We start from the raw sequence: 24,955 nt of genomic DNA on the forward strand, positions 1-24,955 counted from the left end.
AAGGGCAAACACGTGGATTTTTTCACGGGCTAACGACTAGTAAATTTATTTATTTAATAGTAATAACTACATATGAGTCAAGCTAAGAAAATTAAAACAAGAGAAAATACTATTATTTCATATTAATATATTATTATTACTAGTGTTATTATTGTAGGGAGGGGGGCCACCATAAGTAGCTTGGGAGCTATGGCAAGATAATGGCCACACTTCAGTACAAGAAGATAACAAAAATAACAAGAATAAAAGTAAACAATCATAGAAAAATAAAATATAAAAATAAAATGAAAAAGAGAATATATATATCATGATTCCAAATACAAAATATAGGTGACTTCAGCTATACAATGAGAGGAAAAATTTTTGTTAGATATAATTTAAGTGCCTAGTGGTGAGAGAGAGAAATTGTTTAGGGAGGAGGAAACCTTGTCAAAAATTCTAGGAAGAAATGCGCTGGTATTGAATTAAGTTTGAGGGAAATGATTTAGTGGAGACAGTGGAGAGATTTATTAATCCAAAAGCAGAACCACGAGTGCTATGAGAGTGAGTGAAGTCAATAATGAAAGTAATAAGAAGCGTTTCAGGGAGATTTTCATGATACAAATTGTGAAGAAATATTACATTTTCAAAGTAAATCAAGTCACAGAATTTCATAATACCAAGTTTATTAAATAGCAGATTTGAGGGGAGCATTCTGTTGTTGAAAAGACACGAGTGTGAGAGCGGAACGCTGCGGAATGTATATGCGGCTTATAAAACAATTAACAAGTTTGCCCCAGATTTCACTGCAATATTGCAGTGACTGCCAAAAATTGCATGATAGCCAAACTTAAGAATATGTTGAGGGACCAAGTGCCGGAGTTTAGCTATTGCTCCATTAGCGCTCTTGAATTTGACAGCAGCATCATTGATCTGAGATTTCCAACTTAGATCAGAGTCCAAAAGGATGCCAAGGTATTTAATACGAGCACTGGGGAAATTGTAAAGCTTGTGCTTAAACAATACGTATTTTGTTTTAATTGCATTCAACGATATTTTTTTTGACACTTAGCCATTGTGAAAGTATTTTAATGTCAATGTTGGTTCTCTTTGAAAGGGATTTTAATAATTTTTCAAAGCAAATATTTCTTACCTCTCCGAAATCAATATAATGTGGGGAAAATTCGTATGAGAAAAACAGAATTTTGATATCCTCGAAAAAAGATATACATATCTGTTCCCGCGCTCCCCACAACCCTGCATCGACGACTGTTCGCTTAATACCGTAATGCTTCGAATAAACGCCCCCTTCTATTAAACGCCCTCTCGAATAGACGCCCCTCTATCATAAGGGGAGTTTATGCAAGGCGATAGTAAAAATACACTTACTTACTTTTTTCCTAAATCTTAGGTTTAGTCATATTGAAGAAGAACTTCTTTGTTCATCACTAACATACTGCCAAGCAGTGAGCGGGATTCGATATTCACCTATATTCGATATTCACCTATATCTTAGGTTCGTTTAGTGTTGGAAATTTAGCTTTTCGCTTTTGAAGTTCATTCTCTAGAACATGTGAAAATCTTTTATTTTCTGTTGTGAAGATATATATTATAGGTATCCTAAAATACTGCAAAGGAGACGATGTGTAAAAATTTTAATAAACTCCCCCCTCTTTTAAACGCCCCCGCCCTCGAGTAGAAGCCCCCCCCCCCCAAAAAAATGTCAAAAAATTTAATAAATGCGCCGGTCCAGGGGTCCAACTATGGTACCCCTATTGGGGTAAGGGTGACAGAGAAGGACCCATAGTGAAAGTGTTTTGGCCTAGCGAGAAGAAGGGAAGGACCCAAAAGTGAAAGTGTTTCAATCAATGATGTTTGAGGTGGAAGATGATCCAAGTGTTTGGCCAAAACAATTTCCTGAAATGAAGGTAAGAAGTCTAGCTTTTCATGAATATATATTTCGATAAATAAAAGGTTCTAAGGACTTCACGACGTGTAGCTCTAGCTTAAAAAAGAGCTAATCATACCATTTAGATCCATAATGAGCAGCAATTTAGCCAGCCCGCTAGGTAAATGGATCTTAATTATTTGACTTTCTTACAAGGAAGGAAAAAAATATTGGTTGTGACGAAAACCTGACTTACTAACATCAATAAATCTTAAATGCAGTGATAATAATGCAGCGATAATAATATCACAAAATTTACTATACTGCATAATAGCTAGCCATATTTGTTCTATGCCTGCATGGAGGGAGATAAAAGGAGGAGCATTTAATCCTGGTTAAAATATGTTGAGAGACAAGACAGCTAATTGTGAAGCCACAAGTAATTGCCTAAGACTATTTCTATATATATACTAGAATCATGCATTTTTAATGTTGAAAGTGGACTTAGGACTTCCGATCTTAGTTAATTTAGTCCAAACTCTTGAAATATGCTGTAACAGTTGCTGATGGTACCATAGCCATTTCTACAAATTAAAGTGAATGAATAGTAAAAAAATAGTGTGAATGTGCATGTTGGGAATGTGAATTTTATGCAAAGTGTGTAACAATTGTATATATAAATTTTTGGTATATAATAATTAAGATGATATTTAAGTTTGGTATATATTTATAAAAAGAGTGAGTGCAATTGTGCTTTATTTTTGCAAATAGAGAAGGAGGACTGAAGTCGTAAGTATGTGTAAGTAGACAAATTGCACAAACAAACATGGTTAAACAAAATGGTAAGGGGTCAAGATCACAATGATACCCAATTAAGATTTACTAGTCGATAAGGCTCGTGGAAAAATCCACTGAGGCAGAATAAAATTTTTAATGACGTCAGCAATCCATCCACAAAAAAAAGTTATAACTTTGTTTTCACGTTGCCTCTATTGTATAGAGCTTAAACTGCTGATGAAGAAAATGTATATGTTCGAGTGGTTTTGATGAGCGGTTAATGAAATATAAGGGTTTAAAAATATTGCTGACGTCAGGAATGACCCGTCAAAACTTTTTTTAGAAGTTTGTATACTTGTTGTCTTTATCGTATAGATCTTGAAACGCTGATCAAGAAAATGTATAGAATCATGTATTTTTGACAAACGGTTGCAGATGTATTGGGGTTTAAAGGTTTTTTGATGACGTCATACGCCCGTCCATTCCGAAACGGATTTGGGGATTCAGGTTTGGGAAAATTACCCAAATTGGTCCCAGGTGGTCCCTAGTTACCCATGCGGTGAAAAATCATTGACGTCACCACCTCGTTTCCAAGTTTTTTGACCTCAAAGTTTTAAGTGCACTTCATTAATTTAATATAGGATATTGACGTTAAAGTAGTGTTATTGACGTCGCGCCGTAACGTCAGAAAATTTAACATAGTAGACATGCATTTTTCGGTTACTTCAGAGAAAATTTCGGTAAGATCAAAGGAAAATGAACATATCCATTTTGCCTGTTACAGACACACGGAACTGGCGTATTATTATATAGATTGTAGTTAAGACATGAGAAAAAGGGTTATTTCATTTAACACAAAAAATGACAAAACAAGCTAAATCAGCTTAACTTACTCAAAGTCCATGCATGTTCACAAAATGGAATGAGCTATATGCAAGACTTGCAGCATTTTCATAGAATGCATTGCGAGGGTTTCATAAATGATCTTGGCTTCACTAGATTGATGTGCATATGTTACATGTCTAGCCTTAAAAATATCAAGGGATATAACCTGTCTATTAATCCCAGGATGGGTCATGGCTTTGATAGGGAGTCCTGGAGTATTTAATGCTCTCTTTGAGCTAGGCAAACTCAATTAGGGTCACTCTCTGCCAGACAACTCCCTGCAACATCCAATGGCCCACACAGTGTGCCATCTCCCCAATTTCCCTCATATGGCTTGGGTTAACCAAGGGCTATGGTAATATTCAATTGCCCATATTGAATCACTGTCAAGGGGAATCGAACACCGGTCTCCTGCATAAAGTATGAGGGTGATAACCACTACTTATGCAAACACATGGAAAATGAAATGGCGTGTTAACTTTTACAGATGGACCAGAATCTGAGTTAAAATGAGCAAAATATGCACAATGAGCTATATTTTTTACTTATTTTAATAACCTCTGAGTTGACAATTAAATTAACTTTTTTTTACTCAAAGTGCTAATTTAACTTAAAAACAAAGTTGAATGAAATGGATTTATTAAAATTTTTGAGTAAAATTATTAAATTTTAACCACTTATTTGTGTTAAATAGGATGCACCCAAAGTTAACCTAGAAAAGCATTCTTATAATTTCAGTATGGACAATGAAAGGATTTTGAAACAGCAACAAAAAATATTCTTGATCAAAGTTTTCAAAACATTGTATCGATTTTGATAAAAAAATTTTTCACTGGGAAGATTTATAGGGTAGGCTAGTATTTACATACAAGTAAGAATTTGTGTTTACTTCTGTGACCTATAATTAGTAAGAAAAAATGCTGGCACATGCAAATTTTGAAGTTCACAGCCACAAGTAGCTATAATTTTCTATTTTGGATTAACATATTGTTAAACCTGTAAATGTTTACAACAAACTCAGAGGACTTAAGAGTTTAGGTTATTTTTGGTGAAATCCAAACTTTTAAGTCAATTTCAGCTAACATCAGCAGGATCCTTTTTTGATATTTCAGCACTTCATAGCACCTAACATGGATTATTCATTAATCGTTTGTTAGAAAGCAGGCATAAGTAGTAGATTAAAAATTCAAAATTTTGGTACACGTTTTTTGTGTGCCTTGTAGGTTGATTAGGTGTACATCAGGGGCGTAGCCAGCGTCAGTCAGGCTCTGCGATCGACTGACCTACTTTTTTCATTTCAACACATCGTTTTTTCCACCGCCACCACCAACACATGGGTGGGCGCACCAATTGTGCATCCGGCACAAATCTTTTCTCGGGCGGCGCACACAAGCTTCGCGCTTCGCACGTCGTTTTCGCAGGATTTAACAGTATCCACTTTGTTTTGCAGGCTGAGGTATTGAATCTCTACTTTGTTTTGCAGATAGTCTTTTTTGCAGGATTACCTGCGAAAATTATGTCTATGTACGGTCTTGTGTCTTCCATTTATGGTCATTTTGGACTCATCCTATTGGCTAGTAAATTTCGCAGAGGTTAAGAATTTGCTCCATATATGGCTATAGAACATACGCAACAAAGTCAATAAAAAACAAAACAACAAGGCTAGCGAAGTTGTGAAGGTGAAGAAAGCATGATGTTGCTGTCAAACGTATTTAGCTTTATAACTTGTATAGAGCTTCATGAAAATTCTCTATACTCGAACCATCCAATTTTTGTACTTGTATGTAAATCTTCAGATTTGTTTTCCTGTGTAGAAAGCACTTTCAAGTTTTCAGTTAGCTGGCTATTCATCCTCTTCTGTAACTCTGTGTAGACAGCAGATCTTGTAGCTATACATTTTTCCAAAAGTAGGTTAAAATTTTTACGCAAGAATGTTCCTTACTTAACTAATAATCCCAACTATGCCCATAATTTTAATGTTTGTAACACCATGTGTGGAACGTATTATTAACACGAGGGTTTGCAATGATTTGTATGAAGGCATTTTGTCCATGGTTCCATTTCATTATATTTTTGAATTTTTTATTATATTTATGAAGAAAGAAGATTTTGATTTGGGTATTTTTTAATGACCTCCAATCTGCAGAAAACTTTATTTTGATGCTAAATATGAAGAAAGAAGAATGAACATTTTAATTATTGCTTTAATAACTTTCAATCTATATAAAAAAATATTATGATGGTGTTGTGTTGTCTTATTGCTGATTTGATTACACCCTTGATGACAAAGATTTTAATGTATTATATGTTGTCATTTATTCCCCTTTTTTGATCAATTCGATCAATACTTAATGTCTATCGCGTATGTCAGAGAGTCGGTTTCATGGCATTTCAGTGCTTAATGGGCGTAAAAAGCTGTTGGCTTCCAAACCCCTAGTTGGTTAATATTGCACCTGCGGTTCGATGTTTTCTGGCTACGCCCCTGTACATGTGTGTACTTCAGGTTTTTTTGATGACCTGCATGTACACCATTTGTGCACCTCACTGTACACCTCGATATCAGTTATATTAATTTTTGTTTGTAACAAAACGAATGTAAGAATATATATGAATTATATAAGTTCTGATTAAAAAATTACCACTTATTATACGTCCTCATTAGTAAAACACATGCCATTGAATTAGAACGTAAAATAAAACGTGAGAGAAAAAAATTAAAGTAAAATTATCCTCATTCATAATAAATGATATGATTATGAAATAAGCAAACAGTTTTACAATATTTTTGTCTGGAATAAATTAACCAATGACTTTTGTTTTTAATGTTATAGACTTCTTTATAACAGGGCACCCTGTCTGTCACTTGCCCGTCGGTTCACATACAGGATAATGAATAAAAAACTTTGTAAGATTCACTTCCACTTTAAAAGTAGCATGAAATTGCCAGCGTTATTTTTATGTGCCATTTTTCCGTTTGCATTGAGCAAAGTTTAGGTGCACATTAGGTCCATGCTTACGAGTATGTACCTAATTTTTTAAGACCTGAAGTTGGTTTTGCCAACTTTTTAAACTTCCAAAAAAACCTTGTTGTGCCAAATTTTTTGTTACTGAATTTTGATCTCAAATATGTGTCCAGTTGTTTGAAGTTCATGTCAAAGTCAATTTAAACAAGTGCTCTTGTAGAAACTTCAAACAAGGTCATCATACCCCTAAAGAAAGTTCTATTAAAGAAAAAAAAAGATATGTTAACCAACAATTCTTTAAAGCACCTAGAACTGAAAAAGAAAAACTTTTAAAACACTTTAAAACACAACATCTATCTTGTAATTTTGACAATTTGAGAGCAATAGGCTTTAATAAAATTACACTCTGAGCACATTTAGCATTTGTATATTTTTTAGAAAATTGACAGCTTGTTGCGTTGCTCAATATGTTTTGAATATTTTAACACTGCTGTGGTTGTTCCTACATGCTCACACAACTGTAAGTGTTATTTTCTCCCCTTTTTAAACAGTGCAACATTTAGGTATTTTTTAAAGTCAAAATTGTAAAAGAAACTACCATGCGTTTAAAAAACTTAAATATACATATTGATTTATTTAAAACAACATGTAGTGTATTAGTAGCCTTCCTATTGGATATATTCCATATTGGATATATTTCCTGCTTCTATCTTTTTTTGATTTTTTTGCAACAATAGACCTGGTAGTAGAATATAGTTAAGTCGACCAGTGGATAAAAAGTAGAGGAAAATTTTATAGCAAGGCAAATTAAGAAGACTAAGCAAAATGTTATAGATGAGAGGTGTATACCTTACTTGTATTTGGATTGGAGTCGTACTATTTTTCACTCAGTTTTAAATTCGCGCGACTTAAATTCGCGCATCCTAAAGTGGAGATATTCGCTCAGTTTTAAATTCGCGCACCCCAAAATGTCTGGTCAATGTTTATCACTAGATCGTCAGGTATATCGTGAGCATCGACGAGTTCTTTAATAGAACGATGAAAAGAAAATCCCATCTCTTTCAAAAAACCGGGAGACACGGGCTGTTTTGCTGTTGTTGCACGTCGCTTTGTAAAACCAATCCGTCGGAAAATTGATTGACACCAAGAAAAATCCAAGTTTATTTGACCTCCATTTTCCTTCAACAGCGAACGGTCATTTGCCAAGACAATCCCTTTTTCCAATGGCTATAGCAATATTGTAATTCACTGCGCATCCAGCTTTTCTCATGTATTTGATCATCTCAAGAACTTTTTCATCGATTTCGGCTGGAAGAAGGGGTTTAGCACCACGATGCTTTCTTGGCAGTTCTCTCAATTCCCCTTGATCTGTTTTGGCTTCTTTGTAGCTTTTGACGATACCTCGAACCGTAGATTCAGGGACTCCAAACTTTCTTGCAGCAGGTCGTATGCCATAAACTATAGCCCATTTCCCAATCTCTGCACGCTGCAGCTTGTCATAATGGCCATATTTTTGCCTTTTCTTTTTTGGTTGGGTCTCGCTGATCAGCTGCAACTGTTTTTGAACCTCATTTTGTTCAGAATCTCCTAGACCACTAGCTTGTGCACTCTCTGAGACAGTATCTTTAATTTTCTTAAAATACTTAAAAAGTGCCATGATTACGTTTTCAACGGAGATCTGTTTTAGAAAGACAAAACCATAACACAAACATATCAATGCAATGACATCTTACGTTCGAAAAGAAATTTTCGTTCGATTTTGCAATGCAATTGCATCCTCGGATGAAAACAATCACGTTGCATTTTGACAAGTGATTTTAAAAATGGCTGAGGGAAACTGCGTCGGTTGTCAAGCTATGACAAAATATCTCTGCTTAAAGTGTGGTGACTTTGCCTGTAACAGAAGTTTAAATTGTTCTGTGCCAACATCTGAAAGTTACCCTGGGTGGACAGAATGCAAAGTCGCACTGTGCATGAAATGCGAGAAAGAAGAACATGCCTCTTTTTATCAGGATCACCATCTTGAAGATGGAAAAGATACAATAAAAGCGAAGCTCAAGACCAAAGTGAAGTTGAAGGAGCACAGGAACTCGAAGACTTACATTTGACTTCACATGATCATGATCTTGTTATTGATTGTGCTTCCAGAGAATTTCACGAGTACCGAAAGATTTGGTTACCAAAGTTAGGACAAAGGCTTACCGTGAAACGGGATAAAGCTAACCTTTTTGACCCATATTCCATAGGACTATACTGTCAAATCAAAGGAAAGATCGAGAAACTTTCAATTGTAGGGCATCTTCCACGAGAAATTTCCCGCTTTTGCAAATTCTACCTTGAATACAACGGTGTGATCAATGCAACAGTACGAATGACAAAGTTCCGCAGAAGTCCTTTACCTCAAGGGGGCTTGGAAATACCAATTAAATTATGTGTTGGAAAAGGAGATTCAAGTAACGAAGTCTTCCGAAAAATGAAAGGGTTCATGCTCGAAAATTACCTTGAGCCAGAGAAAATCCCGCTGGAGATAAAGGTCGAGGAGGAAGACGAAGACGAAGAAGAAGAGGTTTCATTGTAATTTTAATTTTATTTAAAACAGAAAAGAAGTCACTATACCAGCTGAAAACTATCTAAAATTTTTACTTACAAAAACTGTTACTAAATTACATATCAATTTAGGGTTTCTTAAGCGACTTCCAAGTTTGTGATAGGAAAGCTATTCGCGCGGATTATTTTTCGCTCAGTCTTAATTTCGCGCACCTTAGGTCTGCGCGAATTCTAGTACAGCGCGAATTTTAATACAAGTAAGGTATGTAACGATCGTGGTGTGTTCACTAGTAAGGTGGAGGAGACAAAATTAGATAAGAAAAGTTATGATTAGAGGTTGCTCAACCCTGTGTTTGGTTAGGATGAGGATAATTGCCTGACAATAATGCAAAAGAGCTCTGCAGATTAGGACAGAATGGATAGTGGAGTCTATTTAGGTTAATAAGATTGAAAAGGCCGTATTAGTGTCAGGTGTTGTTGCAGAGATGTATACAATGTCTAAATAAATGGGAGTTGTGCTTGTTTTTTAAATGTCTTGCTAATCAAATTTTAAATGATCATGTTATCCAGAGTGACTGGCAGTAAAGTGTAATAGTCAATTGTTTCAATGGCAAGGAATGCTGTGGATAGAGGTCATTATAGACTGTTCGAGTTAATTGAGCTAGTAATAAAATTTACTGAAAGAGTGATTGATCAGTTAATTAGAGAAAATTGATATAGACAGGATGTAATTTGGTTTTCTTCCCAGATGTGGCAATATATTTTTAGGAAAAGTATTTAGAAAAGAGAAAAAATCTCCATTTTGGCTTTGTAAATTTAAAGAAAACCATTAATACGTTGCTACATAAAATGGGCTATAAGAAAATTAGGTGTGGATGATTGCCTAGTTAAAATGATCCAGTCTTATGAACAGCAATGTTAGAATCAATGATTTATTTAGTGATAAATTTAGCTTAAACATTGATAAGAGTTCTAACTATCTTAACCTTTTTACGAGTTTACACATTCGCTTTTTTTTTTTTTTACTTCACAGGCTTTCTCTTTTGTAGACTGTTCCTTTTGCATTCGAAAACATGTTGCTCAAAAGAAATGTTGTCCAGCTTGCAACGAGGTATGTAAACACATTTTTTAGATTCAGTGTGGTTATATATTTACATAAAACGGATTTCTTTTTGTTTTACGCGCATAATGAAAGGCCAACAGCCAGAACAAGTAGAGGCAGGTCTTTACTGGGTCTTTTACGGAGAGTTAGTCATAACACAACATAAGTAATGATTTTTATTATGTCTATTTTGTTGCATTTCGGAGATATTCATTTTTATGAATGACTAGATGGATTAAAAATGGCTGACTAGATAATTAAGTGCATTATATTATTTTGGTTTGTGTTTTCATTATTCATATTTTATTACCATTTTTTTATCGTGATAGTCATTTCAGGTGAACCTCAGGGTTCGAATTAGGAGTTTGCAATTCGCAATTTGCAAATCGAAATGCCATTTTTGCGAATCACTTTTCGAAGGAAATGACAAAATTGCGAATCAAATATTTTTAAGCGGCGATAGAAATGCTTTTTTAGATCACGTTTTAAAAGTTTAAAAACAAAAAGTGACGATAGAAATGCTTTTTTAGATCGCGTTTTAAAAGTTTAAGAACGAAAAAAGGTGATAGAAAAGCTTTTTTCGATCGCATTTTTAAAGTTTAAGAACGAAGAACGGCGATAGAAAAGTTTTTATATAATTTTCTTATAGCATGCTACAAAAATAAACTATTTTTTATTTTTGCAACACTATTTCGGCTATCGCAGACAAGAAAGTTAAAGCTTTGAGAGTCGCTAGTTCAGACGCTCAGTTCTCGTGTTTGGGGTTCACAAGTTTAAACGTCCTCACTTGTCTTCAACAGAAAAAAATAATAACGCAGGAAAAAGTAAAGCTTGCAGGTCACAAAAAAATACAAATTCTCGTCGAAAAACAAGTAGCTACTAATGAACAAGCCAATGTAATTGATCTATGGTGTTCCCAGACCACATCTAGATAGTGGTTTACTTCGTTACAGAGTGCCAAAATGTTTGTGAACCAACTTTACTCTTCTAATTCGAACCCTGAACCTTTTCCTATCATTGGAAAAATAATAATAATGTTGTAAACATATATGTAGTTGCGAGGTATCGAAATTCATAAGATTTTGGCTGTATATTGTAGAAATAAAAATTCTTTAGATCTAAGGGTTTGCTTACAATCAAATCTTAGGAAGATGATACAAGATGCTTTGTTGTTTTTCATGTTCTACACTGTTGATTGCTTCCTTAATCCTTCTTGTTGTTATTTTACAGATTCTCTCTTAATGAATTTTTTTTTATCCCATTTTAACTGATGATTTTTTCTCCAGCCATGGTCTGCAATTCCGTTTTTCGGTACCATTTTATTTCTTACTGTATGCATAAGTTCTTATCTTTGCTACTTGAGTCTTCTATATATACGTCTTTTCTTTATATAGGAATATGCGTTGTAAGAATATGAGGCTTCGATTTATTTGGCATAGAAAGAAGAAAAAACTTATTGTTATAAACTTTTTTTAACTACTTATCTAAGCTATAATAAGGCATCAACATTAAAAATGGTGCACTCTTCAATTATACTATGTTAATATTGGTTTTGAGACCTTCTGACAAATTTCCATTCTCTTTATACACATATGCAATGCACATCTATAAAAAAGTGCTATAACAATAAATTCAAGCTAAATTTTTATCATTATGAATTAACCTGGAAGAATAAAGTAATGCTGTTCTGATGATGTTTAAGTAGTAAGTTTAAGAATGTATTAGTGCGTCAAGAAAGGAAGATGTTGAAAGAAAAACACATTGTCAGATTACGACTGGAGCAATAGTCATAAGTTCAACTGGGATGAAAAGAAAGCTACAGCAGAGAATCTAAAACAACAGCTAGAAAGATAAAGGAAACAATCAACACTGAATAACAAACAAGCTCTTAGAGGGAAATGTCAATTAATCTAATTAACAGTGGTCAACAGCTTGTTTCTGATTGGCTAGTTCTTATACAATTTGTGTCCGGCATCGTTATTCTTTTGTTCAATGATTAGAAAAGGATCCATGTTTTAGGAAATGATAAACATTCATTGTAAAACACTTAAATGCTATATTTTTTTGTTTCTTTGCAAATTTTATAAGCACGGATCATAATATAAGCACTGATTGTTTTGATTAGAAAATGAAAGAACCCCATACTCATTTTTAAACCACAAAGTTTAACTCAACCTTTCCAGAATGTAGAGGGGTGTGTTTTATACTGCCTATTCACAACTATTTTAGCCATTATCAGACATGGATTTAAAATGCAATCGTGTTTTGGATGAGCTGGTCCTCAATTTTAAAACTGTCAGGTTGGTTAGTTAGTTTCTATAATGTGATTTTAGCACTTCTATAGCTAGTATTGCTATAACTTAGGAACCTTATGGAGCTGCTTTTGCGTATTTTTGAAATATTAAATAGCTAACCTTCCACTCCTGTATATGTTGCTTTCAATACTATAACGTTCCTAACATATTAGTGTTGAGCAAAAAAGTATTGTTTTTTTGCAAATGTTTATCGCAATAACTAGATATTTAACCTTTAAAAGATTGCGTGCTACTTACATTATTGCAAAAGAAAATAAACTTGAACGATTCTTGAAATAGTCCTGTTTAATCTTTAAAATTCAGGCAGTATAGTAATGTATAGTAGTGTTTATTAGGGAAAAAGAAAACTGTGTGTAATTAAAATACCAATAACACAAGAAAAAAACATGCACAGAATTATTTACCAAGGCTGACCTATGTCCTTATAGTCTATGCTTGAAACATTCACCTATCAAGTCTGAGTATATACTTGTAAATGTTATGCTTATAAAAACATGTAATGTGTTTTTAATTGTGTCAACCGTTGCTAACATTATTTAGAGCACAACTTTTGCAAGTGATCATTGCTTATCAGTCGCAAGATTCCGTGAAACGCACAACCGGAAATGAGGTTAAAATTCAGAGAGAGGTATAATCACTCTTTTTACAACTTGCATTTGCAGTATGTTATTGTAAGATTTAGTTCTTTTTGGAAAACTCAGTGATTTTTTGCCTTAGAAAGTCTTTTTCTTTTCTTTTTTAAGTCTGCTCTGTTGCAATATTTGCCAGAGTTGGTGCTTTGAAAACATATTTAAAGCCTTGTGAAATTAATCCCTGAAAACTTGGATCAGGTCAACAGAACCTTTGACCATGTCAAAAACTTTTGAAACAGAGTGACTTGCACTATGGTTCAGTCTTTGATTAGTTGCATTGTTGTGTTTAGAGGGATTCCCAGGAAAGTGTTTTTGAAACTTCTCAGAGATTTCGAAATCCAATGGTTAATAAGGAAAGCTTGAAATCTAAGACAAAACACAAAGATGAACAACGAGAATCAACAATAACAGATATAGATACTGAAAATGATAATATTTATGAGATTGATCCAGACTTCGGTAAGTTTGCTGACAGTGTAAGTTTTTTTGCCTAACGTTTACCTTGTTTTTAAAAGCTTTGCATGCTGCTATTAAATAAACAAGCAACTTGGAAAGGACACTTTTATTGTTGACAGCCCCGAAGTAGCATCGATTTCCAATTAACAATAAAATGATTTATTTAATTTTACTGTATTTTTATTGCTATACAGTCATTCTCTACGATAACTTCTTCAGTTTGAATTAAGTTACAAAAATACGGATGCATTGTTCAATTTTTTTTTCCTTCCGTTAAACCGTTCTGTTAATTTTTAAATAATGCACGTCTGCCAATTAATACTAGTGAGGTCTAATTTAGCACCGTGTCCCGTTTGTCAAGAACAGCTACCAGTGAAGAGAATCAATATCCATTTGGATGGTTGTCTCAGACAAGAAAACAGGTAACTATTGTATATTTACTTATGTTTTATGCGTATAAATTGAAAGAACTTGATTTAGTTTTAAATTAGTGATCATGCGAATAGTTTGCAGTCGTTTTGGAAAGTTGCAGGAAGCAGGTTAAATCGTGTTTGCAACAGAAAGCTCTTAAACAGATCAATAGCACAGTCGATAGATCAATCGTTCAGCAAGAGAGAGGTCATAGAATAATTTTGCAGGATCTACCATTTTGTAACATTTGAAATGCTATAGTTAGATTATTTTATATACGCGCGTTGTTTTTATAAACCAACAAATTTTTTTGGATTATTTGAGTATGGACTTCGTATGAAACTGTTCGCAAAAAACCCTAGATTCAATCAAATTGATTGAAGCTGAAATAATTTTCTGTCTGCGAGGCATTCATAATGTTGACACGGCTTAGAACAAAATTGAAATCACCTGAGTCTCCATGTGTAGACATTTACTACAAGAAAATGATTTCTGTTTAGACAGAAAAGGAATAGAAAAACTTCGCCGTCGGGTAATGGAAGTAAAGTTAAGAAAAGAAAGAAAACGACTTGCAAACACAAGAAGAAAGGTATACGATATGTTTAGAGTTCTAATACAAGGTATGGAAAAGATAAAAAATGCCTTTTTCAATAACGGTCTTGAAAAGGGGAATTTTAGAAGATTACATGATGGTAAAGGTTTTACAAATCATAGAGAATTTAGGGTTTGCATTTTCCGGTCTATCCAGCCCCGTGTTTTCTACAATATCCATTTGTCTCGTTGTTATCATAAGTGCATTACAATTTTAGTTCTTCCAATAGTTTTACAACTGTTCTGCAACACGAGGCAAGCTTTTCACAAAGTTCAACGCAAAAAGAAACAGCTAACGATCTAATGTAAGTATGAGACTACACTTGTTGTATATAAATCAATTCTATAGTGCATTTACAATGCGACTGGAAATGGCTGAAAAATAGAAGCAAATAAGAAGATAACATAGCTGAACTTTTACTGATTTCCCCTTTTTTTTCTCGGAAAAAGTATTTTCAACGCAGAAATTCCCCTAGAATTAATCGTGGTAAATTGTGGTAATCGTGGTAAATTAATTGGCATTTAGCGAAACACTATATCTCGCACCGAGATCTCAGTATAGGTTACGGGAAAAAGCAAAACTAGATTTCTTTGTTTCGTGTAGTCATTTATGAAAAGTGAGCCAATATCACATTTTTTTAATTGCATACACATACACTGCACTGGCGAATGTACACATAAAATTTGGTGCTTATAAAAAAAGCCAGTGGCAAATGTTTGCAAAAAGAGAGCAAATTTGATATTGTTCTTAAAAAGGGGGCTTAGCTACCCTGTAATCTGTAAACTATAATACTAAGTTAAATTAGTCAAGTTTAAATATTACTATAGCTAGAAATTTCCTGAATCTAGAGTACAACTTTACTAGAAATTAAAAAAAAGGTTGCGAAGCATTTCGCAAGTTGCAAGCAAAATTAATTTATCCAATACTTTGTCCCTAGCGCTTCTTGTTTCTTTGGCGCTAACATCTTCCGAAATACATCAAAATTAAATATCATATAGAAGAACCCTGGGGACGAGGTAGGAAAATGAACGCTCTGCGGAACAATTTGTTGCTCAAAAACAGTTTTTTTTGCGAATAGACTGCGCGAGTATTTGATGTGCGAGAAAATTAGATTACGCGAAACTAACAAAAACGAATAACGCGTGTTAAAATTTTGTACCGCCTTTTCCACAGAATGGTAAAAGTAAAGAGCGCAATACAAAATTACACTTTTAGCAGTATTCCGAAAGATATGTGATACATCGAGTTGTACAACCCGCAGAAGTTGGTCCTAACGTAACGATTTCGTAAATGACCTCACAACAAAACAGTATTTTTTTCACGTAAAAATACCGGCAGTAGAAGCCACAGAATCTGCTGGAACGAATTTCGAAAACTCACGGGAAACAATTAAAACAAAAACAAACAAATCAAACAGTTTTTTAACTTTATCAAGATTTATTAAATAGCTTCAAATTTGGGCAGAAAAACAATAACGGATTCGCCTTCTTTTCACCACACGCATTAGAAGATTACATCACTCACTCCCATTGTACACAATCTAAAAGAAAAAGAAAACATTTTCATATAGTGAAGCTTCCAGTGCCTTTAAGGGATGGCCAAGTCAATGGAATTGAAAGCGCTGTTTTTCATCTTATAAATAATTAAGGCTAATTCGGAAAAGTATAAAAGAAAAAAACTAAACAATTTGGCAACTTTACTAATTTTATACGCAAAGTTCCAACCATACCAACAGTTTCCAAATCTGACAAAATCATTTTAGAAGTGTTTATTTTTTCAGAATTTGATTGATGCAAGGCCGAGGGAAATTAAATAAGTTTATTGTCCTAGACCCATTTAAAAACATATGCTTCTCATCATTCAGTTTTTTTTCAACCAACATTAATGTAATCACCCAGAGGAAATTATAATGTCTCTTGTGTGTGTTTTAGAAGTTGAGTACACAAATACACAAATATTACAAGTGCTGAACTTTAGCAATCATATTTTGCAATCAGACCCTTTTAAAAACTATGCTGAACCATGTCAATTATTAAATTCAGCACTAATAGAAAAGCACCTTGGATAGGATTCTTTGTTGGGCGAATAAAATGACTGACAAATGGTTTATCGTGAATGAAATAGTAATTTTTACACAAATAATTTAAAAAATAATGAACTTTGTTATGTGGGTTGTTCTCAAACACACGTGAGCGGTGGACAAAAAACTGTGATGTAATTTCTCTTGGTCTATTATTCCTGAGAATATTCTAAAATAAGAGGGTGTCAATAAGCTGCAAACAGCCACATATATAAGGGCGAGTTCGGGCAACTTTTCCAATTAAATTAGTGATTGTCTTCCAAAACCGCCCGCACTTTCCCGAACTTGCCTGGAGCATTTTCAAAATTCAATTCCTTGTAACATACCTTGTGGACGATAGTTGGAAAAAGATGCTTTAAGAGAAAGAAGTTAATAAAAATTAAAAGTTATTTATCAAGTAAATTTTATCAAAAAACATCAAAAACAGTTCTTTTAAGAACTTTGCTACCACATAGTTTACTTTATGGTCTATGCAGGTTTTTTCGGGTGAATACTTCAATTTTTTTGCAAAACGCTAAACTTGCCCAAAAACGCCTGCACGTTATACGGCGTATGCAGCTTATCAGCACCCTTGTTCTAAAATTACAAGCTGTTTCAAGATGCCCACGCCGTTTAGAGGACGTGGTGCGGCTTGGGCATCCTTGAAGTTCTGTTTAATGACAGTTTTAATGTTTTAATGTCGTTTTAAACCTTGTTCTCAGGGAGGGTGTACGGAAAACTAATTCCTATTGACAATTACATTGCTGTTGGTTTGATAGCAAAAGAGGATATTTTTTTAATTACTGTAACAGGTTACTTATATAATAAATAAAAAATGATAAAAAACGGTTGGTCAGCTCACTCTAGCGCCCAGAGCTATTTGTTTTGTCTGCGCCCTAGCTACAGGTTTTCCTATATCTGGCTATCAGTTAGGTAGTAATACAGCTTCTCCATATGTATTCTACAAATTACTTTCAATTCTTTTATACAAAACTGAGCTCTAGCTAGCTACCTTTCGTGTGATTAAGCCTTACCTTGATTTGGATAAAACCAATTAAAATTGATAATATTGTATTCTTACATCTTCTTAGAAACAATAAAATAAAACACAGCTCGGCGCGTTATAATTGTACAAATTACTTCAATTTTTCTTTAGGAAAGGGTACCTTACACAGGAGCTTTCCAATCCAAATAAAATCTCCAGAAAAAGCACAGCAACAAAAAAGCTTAAAATACACAAGTAAAGTCGATTAGAAACAGGACTAGCAATAAATTTTTTCAAAAGAAGAAAACCGTTTTAATACTATTATATTTCATTAAAATACAACTATAATAGTATTAGAAGCAAAATTGCAAAGTAATTAATTAATTATTTATACCATAATTAGCTATAATACAAAGAAATAAGGCATATTTTGGGTCTGTAAAATATACGTGTCTAAAATGCCGACTACCGTTTCTTGTTCACGGCATATTCCTCTTTGTGTGTTCAAGTTCGGCGGACGTATAATCCGGACCAAAAGACGGGGGGGGGGGGGGGGGGTCAAAATCCGGGGGTGGGGGGGTACGAGCCGTACTTATTGCATTTTTTACTAAACTTATACTTTAACCCCTCGGTCCAAACTTATTTGTTTTATTAGAAAAAAAAATACCCTAGCTTTATGTGCAAAAATATCAGTCCTATTTCTTTACGCTGATTTTATATGATTTTTTTTCTATCGAAATTTTGAGAATCTCAATAATTCTCTTGGTATACCTCGCGTGTAGCAAACGTGCTCCACAATTTCGCTTCGCTCGCTTCGCTCGCAAAGCTCAATTGCTTCGCAAAAAGGCTGAGATTTAGCTGAGTCAAAAGTCAAAACAGGAGAAGAAAATTACACATTTTGTTGCCTTATACCTACACATAATTGAGAACACCTGCATGAAATTTCATTGTTAATTATGTTACCCCATATGGCCGACCCCTTTTTTTGTTGGCATGTACAAAATGATTCCACACAGTCTTTTTTAACTAAATCTTTTAACTAAACAAAATAAGTTATAATATTGGAAAATTTTAGCTCGTCCAAAAAGATTTTCACAAGGCATACTTTGACAATCTCTATAATTGTTTCGTTTAAAACTAATGTCCTGCAGAGATGAAAATTTTTCGTTTTTACCCCATGGTCATGATCATAAAAGAAACCTAAAAATGTGCAAAATTTATTTATGACAAATAGGTTGTGCAACCTATTTGGCCAACATAACAATTTCCTGCATACTTAGCTAGCTAGCTAATACTCAAGTCTTAGTTATGTACTGTTATTGAAAGAAGTGTCCATATGGTTAGCTACCCGAATGAAGGGAGGTTAATCGCGGGAAACCGAGATTGCACGGTTCCCGTAAATCTGGGCCCGGCCGGTATAGTCGAATGTAGACAAAGAAAGTATACATTTTTAAAATGACAGAATCCTCTGAAAATCATGCTAGGTAGCTAGATAAACATAATATATATATAGCTACTTGTACTTTAAACTATTTGAAAAGTGTACCTTTGGAGCGCTGGTGTGTGGCTCAAAATCTCAAAATAAAAATTATCAAGATGTGACTACAGACACCAGAAAGGAGTTCCTGATCTGTAATCTTCATTGTGAAGTGCCTCAAAATCTTGTAAATTTAATTAAAAAATTGTTCAAAACATCCTTTTCTTTGTCTTCAGTTCCAGTCATGATTTGTAAAGTTCAGTTGTGTCTCGTTCACTAGTTTCAGTACTAGCCAATACTATGGACACCGTAGGGGAGCCCTGGGTAATATTGAAAAAATGTGGTTATGCCTTATGATTTTCAAATTTTCGCTGTTGATATCAGCATATTTTTGCCCTCGAACCGTCTGCGTATATATGGGTAAAAAAAAAACAAGGCTTGTTACAAAATAGTTAAGTGCCATTAGGTATTACTTTGAACGTTGGTAATTCATCTCATTCAAAGCCCTCACAAATTTTGTTAATATGTTAATACTAAATATATATAAACAGTTCCATCATTTTTAACAATGTTCATTTATGAAACACATTCATTTTTTTTTCAAAGAAAGGTTGGGGTTATCGCTTTTTTGGTATAAACTTAAAAATGAATTTTGCTAGGCAAATTTTTTTTCCTTTAAGGCATTTTAGAAAGTAAAGGTATTAATTACGTGCTTAACCTGGTTGTGGATTTTTTTCTTGTTTTGAATTTTGGTGATAAAGTTGACAACATTTGAATGTCCATTGAAGATTGTTGATTCATGTTTTACCTTATTTTTATGCATTAAATGTTTCTTATGTAATCCTTCTATCTACACTTTAATTTATTTTTTAAAAATTATAAATCTCTCTCGTTTTCACATGGAAGATTTCCACATTTAAACAAGGTGAACTCAGTTACTAGCGAACATTTGATATAACATGTTTTAAGTTTGTACAGTACGTACAACTACTCCAACATATTATGAGCTCTAACATGTATCTCTATTTACAAATACGTAATGTACGCTCAACTTAAACTATTTTATCAAGAAAAAAAGTGGCTTGAGTTGTGTCACTGTATTTTAGAATGCCTTCCACGTCACGTGTAATGAAGCCACTGCCCAAAGTCTGCTACGATGCGTTGAGCGATACACAGTTGCGAAGGAAGCTTAAATCGTACAGTCTGCCAACCAAAGGTGATAAAAGAGTGAGTGATTTTTCTTGACCGTCATTACATCTGTTATTATTTTTATTCTTCACTGTTATTACATGCTGTACCCTATGTTACCGCCATCGGTCATGATTTTATTTAATTTTTATTCCATTTTTCATTAATTTTTCTTCTGAGTTGCATTGGTAGAAATCAGCACAGCGCTAACTTTATTATATAGACTGGTTCATGGTGGATCGATGGTTGACAATCGTCTGTCTGTCTGTCTGTCTGTCTGTCTGTCTGTCTGTCTGTCTGTCTGTCTGTCTGTCTGTCTGTCTGTCTGTCTGTCTGTCTGTCTGTCTGTCTGTCTGTCTGTCTGTCTGTCTGTCTGTCTGTCGCGCAAAATGGTAGTTTAGCTGCGCACGTAGCGAGACGCACGCAATGCGGTATAAAAAGGACGGGCGTACCCGTGGATATTTCCACGGGCTAACAACTAGTGTGAATATCTAATCCTTCAATTACTTGCACAAGCCTCCAAAGGCTGTAATATGGCCTTTTACGATTTAATAAGGGCCTCACACGTAAATCACATGGTTCCACGCGCCAAAACAGAATTGTAACACTCAGGATTTGTTTATGGAAAGTGGAAACTATATATTCTATGAGCGTATATCCGCATAAATTTTTACCCAAAAACGTATTTTGCTATTTGTACTTCTCTTTCAGACATTGATAAAAAGATTGGAGAAATATGTTCTGCTGCACAATTCCCAGTGTGATTCAAGCAGGCCATTAAGTCGTAAGTCTCCTTTACGCTATCTATTTTTTTCTTCCTGTTAACAAAGCTGTGGTATGTCAAGACACAGTTAAAGTCCACTTTGCTTGTCACGTGACTAAGAGAATAGGAGGGTAGAATAAGCGGAAAAATATCACACATTAGTTAGTTTTGCAGACCCATCCACCCGCCCCCTTTCCACCCTCAGTGAAAGTCGTCGCAGTAGATAATTATTTATCTCTTGTTATATTAAATTGTTTTGTAAAAATGTACCGTATGCTGTCTAGTCTGATTTACTACACTTCGGAAAGCGAATATTTAGAAAATTGCAAAATGGTTTGAGACAAACGTTACAAAATATAACGTCTAGTAATAACTGCAGTCTTTTGTAATTTGATAATTTTTTTGTTTTATTTTACAGCACGATCTATCGCAAAGAGGGTAGAAAAAGATGAAGTCGAACTATCGAAACACGGCTACAAACCAAGCATTGCGGTAAGGTTGCTTGCTTGCTTGTTTGCTTGCTCGCTCGCTCGCTCGATCGATCGATTGATTGATTGTTAACGAGTATGTATATGCAGTGAAAATATTACCCTTTACAAAGTCGGTATTTTTTCACAGAAACGAATATTTTGGTTACACGAACCAGTTACTTTCTTGCACGAAAATAGTGTTTCTCTTTTTATATAAAGCGAGTCATTTGGTGTATGCACTGTTTATTTGTGAATGTTAGCTTTCTCTCACTTCCGTAGAAGTTGGTCTCAAAACGTTCATTAGGCTTTAGTATGAAACAAAGATTCGTTTTGTTCGTAAGAACATGAAAACTCGGTGGTTTTCTCCACTTTAAGGTGGAACTCCAGTCAAAAAAAATATTATTTAAAAAATTGTTAATTTTTTATACGCGTATGCTCATTTCAAAACACACTATGCTTAGAGGACTTTCATTTAAAAATAATGCTTAAGGTACCCTTTTTTAAAATGTCCCAAAACAAAGCTTAGATGTGCTTTTATTTTTGTAAATCTGAGCCTAAGTATGCTTATAAACGTTATGCTTATAAAAAACATGGAATCAAGAATGAACTACGCAAATTATAATGTTTCAGGGCAGCTTGCAAAAGTAATGGTAGCTGCAGTAGATAATCGCTAGTCTGTCGCTGCTGCACGAGTAAATTTCTCCCAGTACCACTAACTAACGTTCATATACGCCCAAGTGACACTTCTCCGCATATCCTTTTTTGTATATATATATTTTTTTCTCTTATTTAGATACCTACTCACGACCGCTCGATAACAGAACAAGAGAAAATGGAACGACAGCGAAAATACGGTTTGTATTTCTCTCTTAAGATAAAGAAGAGCAAACAATAGAGGAGATTTTTGACTGTAAAATTTAAAAATGGCGCTACTTATTTTTATTTTTGTTTTCATACTTCCATACAAAAAAAAATTACTGAACGAGATGTCAAAATGTCTTTTTTCTACATGACTTTGTTTAATTACATAGGGGAAAAAGGTTTTAAGTTACGTAGCAGTATATTTTGCGTTTCCATTTTTGAAGCAGCAGAATATAATAGGGGTGTGTCTTGTAGGGAAGCAAAACGAGGTTCAATTCATGGATCTGATTGAACAAGTCAAATCGCGAAAACAAGTTGCCATAAAAAGTGACGTTGTGCAGTCAGAGAATGAACCAGAAGAGTATTTGTTCGATATCGTGGAAGTCAATAGCGATGACAGTAGTAACGACTCTGACACAAATGCGTATGACAAGACGAAAGCATCAAGAACGTTCGACATCGACTCCGAAAACGAATGCCGCGCCAAATTGACCCATAATGTGAGACCTTCGTCGTCGACTATTCGTAGTACGTCGAAACCACCTCAAGTTAAAAGGAAAGCCTCGAGTAGGAAGAACCAGAATTTAAAGGAGAACAGAGTTAAAAGTCGGGACATTATCACGTTTTTTAAATCTGGAAACAAGGCAATTTTTAAACAAGAAAAAATTACACCGGTAAAGTTAAAAAATAACGCAAAGTTGCAGTGTAATAACTCTCCATCTTTAGTTGCAAGAGTTGATAGTGGTTCTTCATTTACGGCTGCGCACAAGAGTGCAAACCACAAGGAAGGAGGAGAACTTTCAAGCATACCTGAATCTCCTCCATTTCCTTCATCAGAAAAAAAGTACATGTTTAAAAATGATGCAAAATTTAATAGCACTGCGGTGGAGAGACATAATTTGAGACCTGAGTTGTTACCAAACCTCTCGCCAGTGTTTGAAGATGAGGATATAAAAAGGAGAGAAAATAGCAAATTAAGAATAAAACGGCGTTTGTCTTTAGGCAAGAAAAGAGTGGGATCGTTTTCTTTGGAGTCGAAGTCAGAGAAATCCAAAGTTTTAGAATGTGATACAGATAGTACGAGCGGGGAGAGCGAATCCCTATTTCCCAAACCAGATGACAGCACAGAAGACATCACTGGCTTAACAAATGAGATAAGTTTGTTAGTGGAAAACGCTGTCCGACATCCAACATTGGGCATTACATCAGTTTCAGAAGCAGAGAGTGACGATGACGACTTAGTTCCCACGCCTCCCAATCTTGACTTCACAACACTTGATACTCAAAGATATTAAGCATATGTATCGTGGATATGTTTTTTTTTTACTTTCTAATTAAATTTAAGAAATGAACAACCTCGTACTGAAGCTTTCTTTAATGCTACGCTACAGTGCTATGTTGTAAGAAACTGGTCTCAACAAGGTGACGTGAAATGTAAAATGACTTAGAAATTCTTCGCTTATAATTTCTCTATAACTTTTCTCTATTATTAATTTTATATCTTAATATATATATTGTTTATATAAAGAAACCGGCTGTTGTGCTTGCACGCTTTCCGTAGCTCAAATAGATGATTTGAATGGACCTTCATCGACCAGGACCCCCTTCACAGGACCCTCATTGATAACATTTCTATAAGGAACTAAAGAAGCTGTCCTGGGTAATAATAATAAGAAGAAGAAGAAGAAAAAAAATGAAGAAAATCTGTTATAAAATACAACCCTATTACTATTCATGTCATTAACAACTGCGTTTTGATGTTTAACATTTTTTAAACATGGATAACCATTCATTTGCCTGAAAAGTTGTATCATCGATAAAAAATTTTCGATGGTCAATATGTGCTATATATGTAAAATTAATTGCATGACTTTTAAATATTAAGAGTTGTCATATTTGTAACGTTTAATGCCATCAACAGCTGCAATAGCCATTTCGGCTTTCTATTGAAAAATATCGACTTGGGGCATAGGACATTTAGAAAATTCAGTTTTTAGGACATTTTTACTGTAGCTGTATATATTTCATGAAGTATTACATGCACCAACCCTAAAATTACATTTCTCCGAATACTGGCGTGTTACAAACGGACCACTCGAAAAGCCAATGTTGACAAAATTATACATACCTTAGAACCGCATAGATGTCAAGACAACTTGTTTATGAATATTTTTTTATGAAGAATTTTCTTCTTTTTTTATGTTTTATTGTCACGGTTCAGTTATTTCAGTTAGACAGCTAATTGATGTTGTTTTTGTCCTCAGTGACGTAAACTTTTTCACCGCCAGTAGCTCGACTTTTGTGTAAGTCACTAAAGTTGAAAACTAACAGCCGTTTTGTAGGAAGATTTCGAAGGTAATCCGAAATCCTAACCTCAATTCCTGACCTGCTTGAAACACATCACTTTATGACCTGCTTGATGGAGTTTATGGCCTGTTGTAAAATGTTTTTTATTTTTCTTTGTTTTTCTCATAGAGATTTCAGATAATCAGAATCTTGTTTAATAGCCTTTTGTTATTTGTTTGTAACCATGGAGATTTAAACCTGTTTGAAAACTTCTTCAACAGATATAATTAATAATAAAAAACCTAGAAAATATTAAGGT

The 24,955-nt window shown here is 34.3% G+C and overlaps 1 protein-coding gene and 1 long non-coding RNA gene across 7 annotated transcripts; one reads left to right on the plus strand and one right to left on the minus strand.

The window, feature by feature from the left end:
- The first annotated feature begins 1,751 nt into the window (after positions 1-1,751).
- On the plus strand, positions 1,752-24,574 carry LOC130625017 (uncharacterized). 6 transcript variants are annotated; one of them, XR_008981685.1, is made up of 11 exons: positions 1,752-1,907; positions 6,931-7,012; positions 10,089-10,150; positions 12,371-12,441; positions 12,997-13,084; positions 13,379-13,547; positions 13,885-13,966; positions 14,456-14,544; positions 14,765-14,851; positions 20,175-20,295; positions 20,968-20,989. XR_008981685.1 is itself a non-coding variant. In XM_057440103.1 (7 exons), exons 3-7 carry the CDS (start codon positions 20,176-20,178, stop codon positions 23,643-23,645), a joined length of 1,368 nt encoding a protein of 455 aa, XP_057296086.1. In that variant the 5' UTR covers positions 14,479-14,544; positions 14,777-14,851; position 20,175; the 3' UTR covers positions 23,646-24,574. The 6 variants fall into 6 exon arrangements, 2 of the variants coding, with proteins under 2 accessions (XP_057296086.1, XP_057296085.1); XR_008981686.1 differs by having other exon boundaries at positions 14,777-14,851; XR_008981687.1 differs by having other exon boundaries at positions 14,460-14,544; positions 14,777-14,851.
- On the minus strand, positions 15,957-18,126 carry LOC130625020 (uncharacterized). The gene is made up of 2 exons (XR_008981689.1): positions 17,641-18,126; positions 15,957-16,087 (listed from the first exon to the last, which is right to left on the minus strand). It is a non-coding gene; the product is annotated as an uncharacterized LOC130625020 (long non-coding RNA).
- Positions 24,575-24,955: the final 381 nt, after the last annotated feature.

Source organism: Hydractinia symbiolongicarpus, chromosome 14, assembly GCF_029227915.1.
Source record: "Hydractinia symbiolongicarpus strain clone_291-10 chromosome 14, HSymV2.1, whole genome shotgun sequence".
Taxonomy (NCBI): Eukaryota; Metazoa; Cnidaria; class Hydrozoa; order Anthoathecata; family Hydractiniidae; genus Hydractinia; species Hydractinia symbiolongicarpus.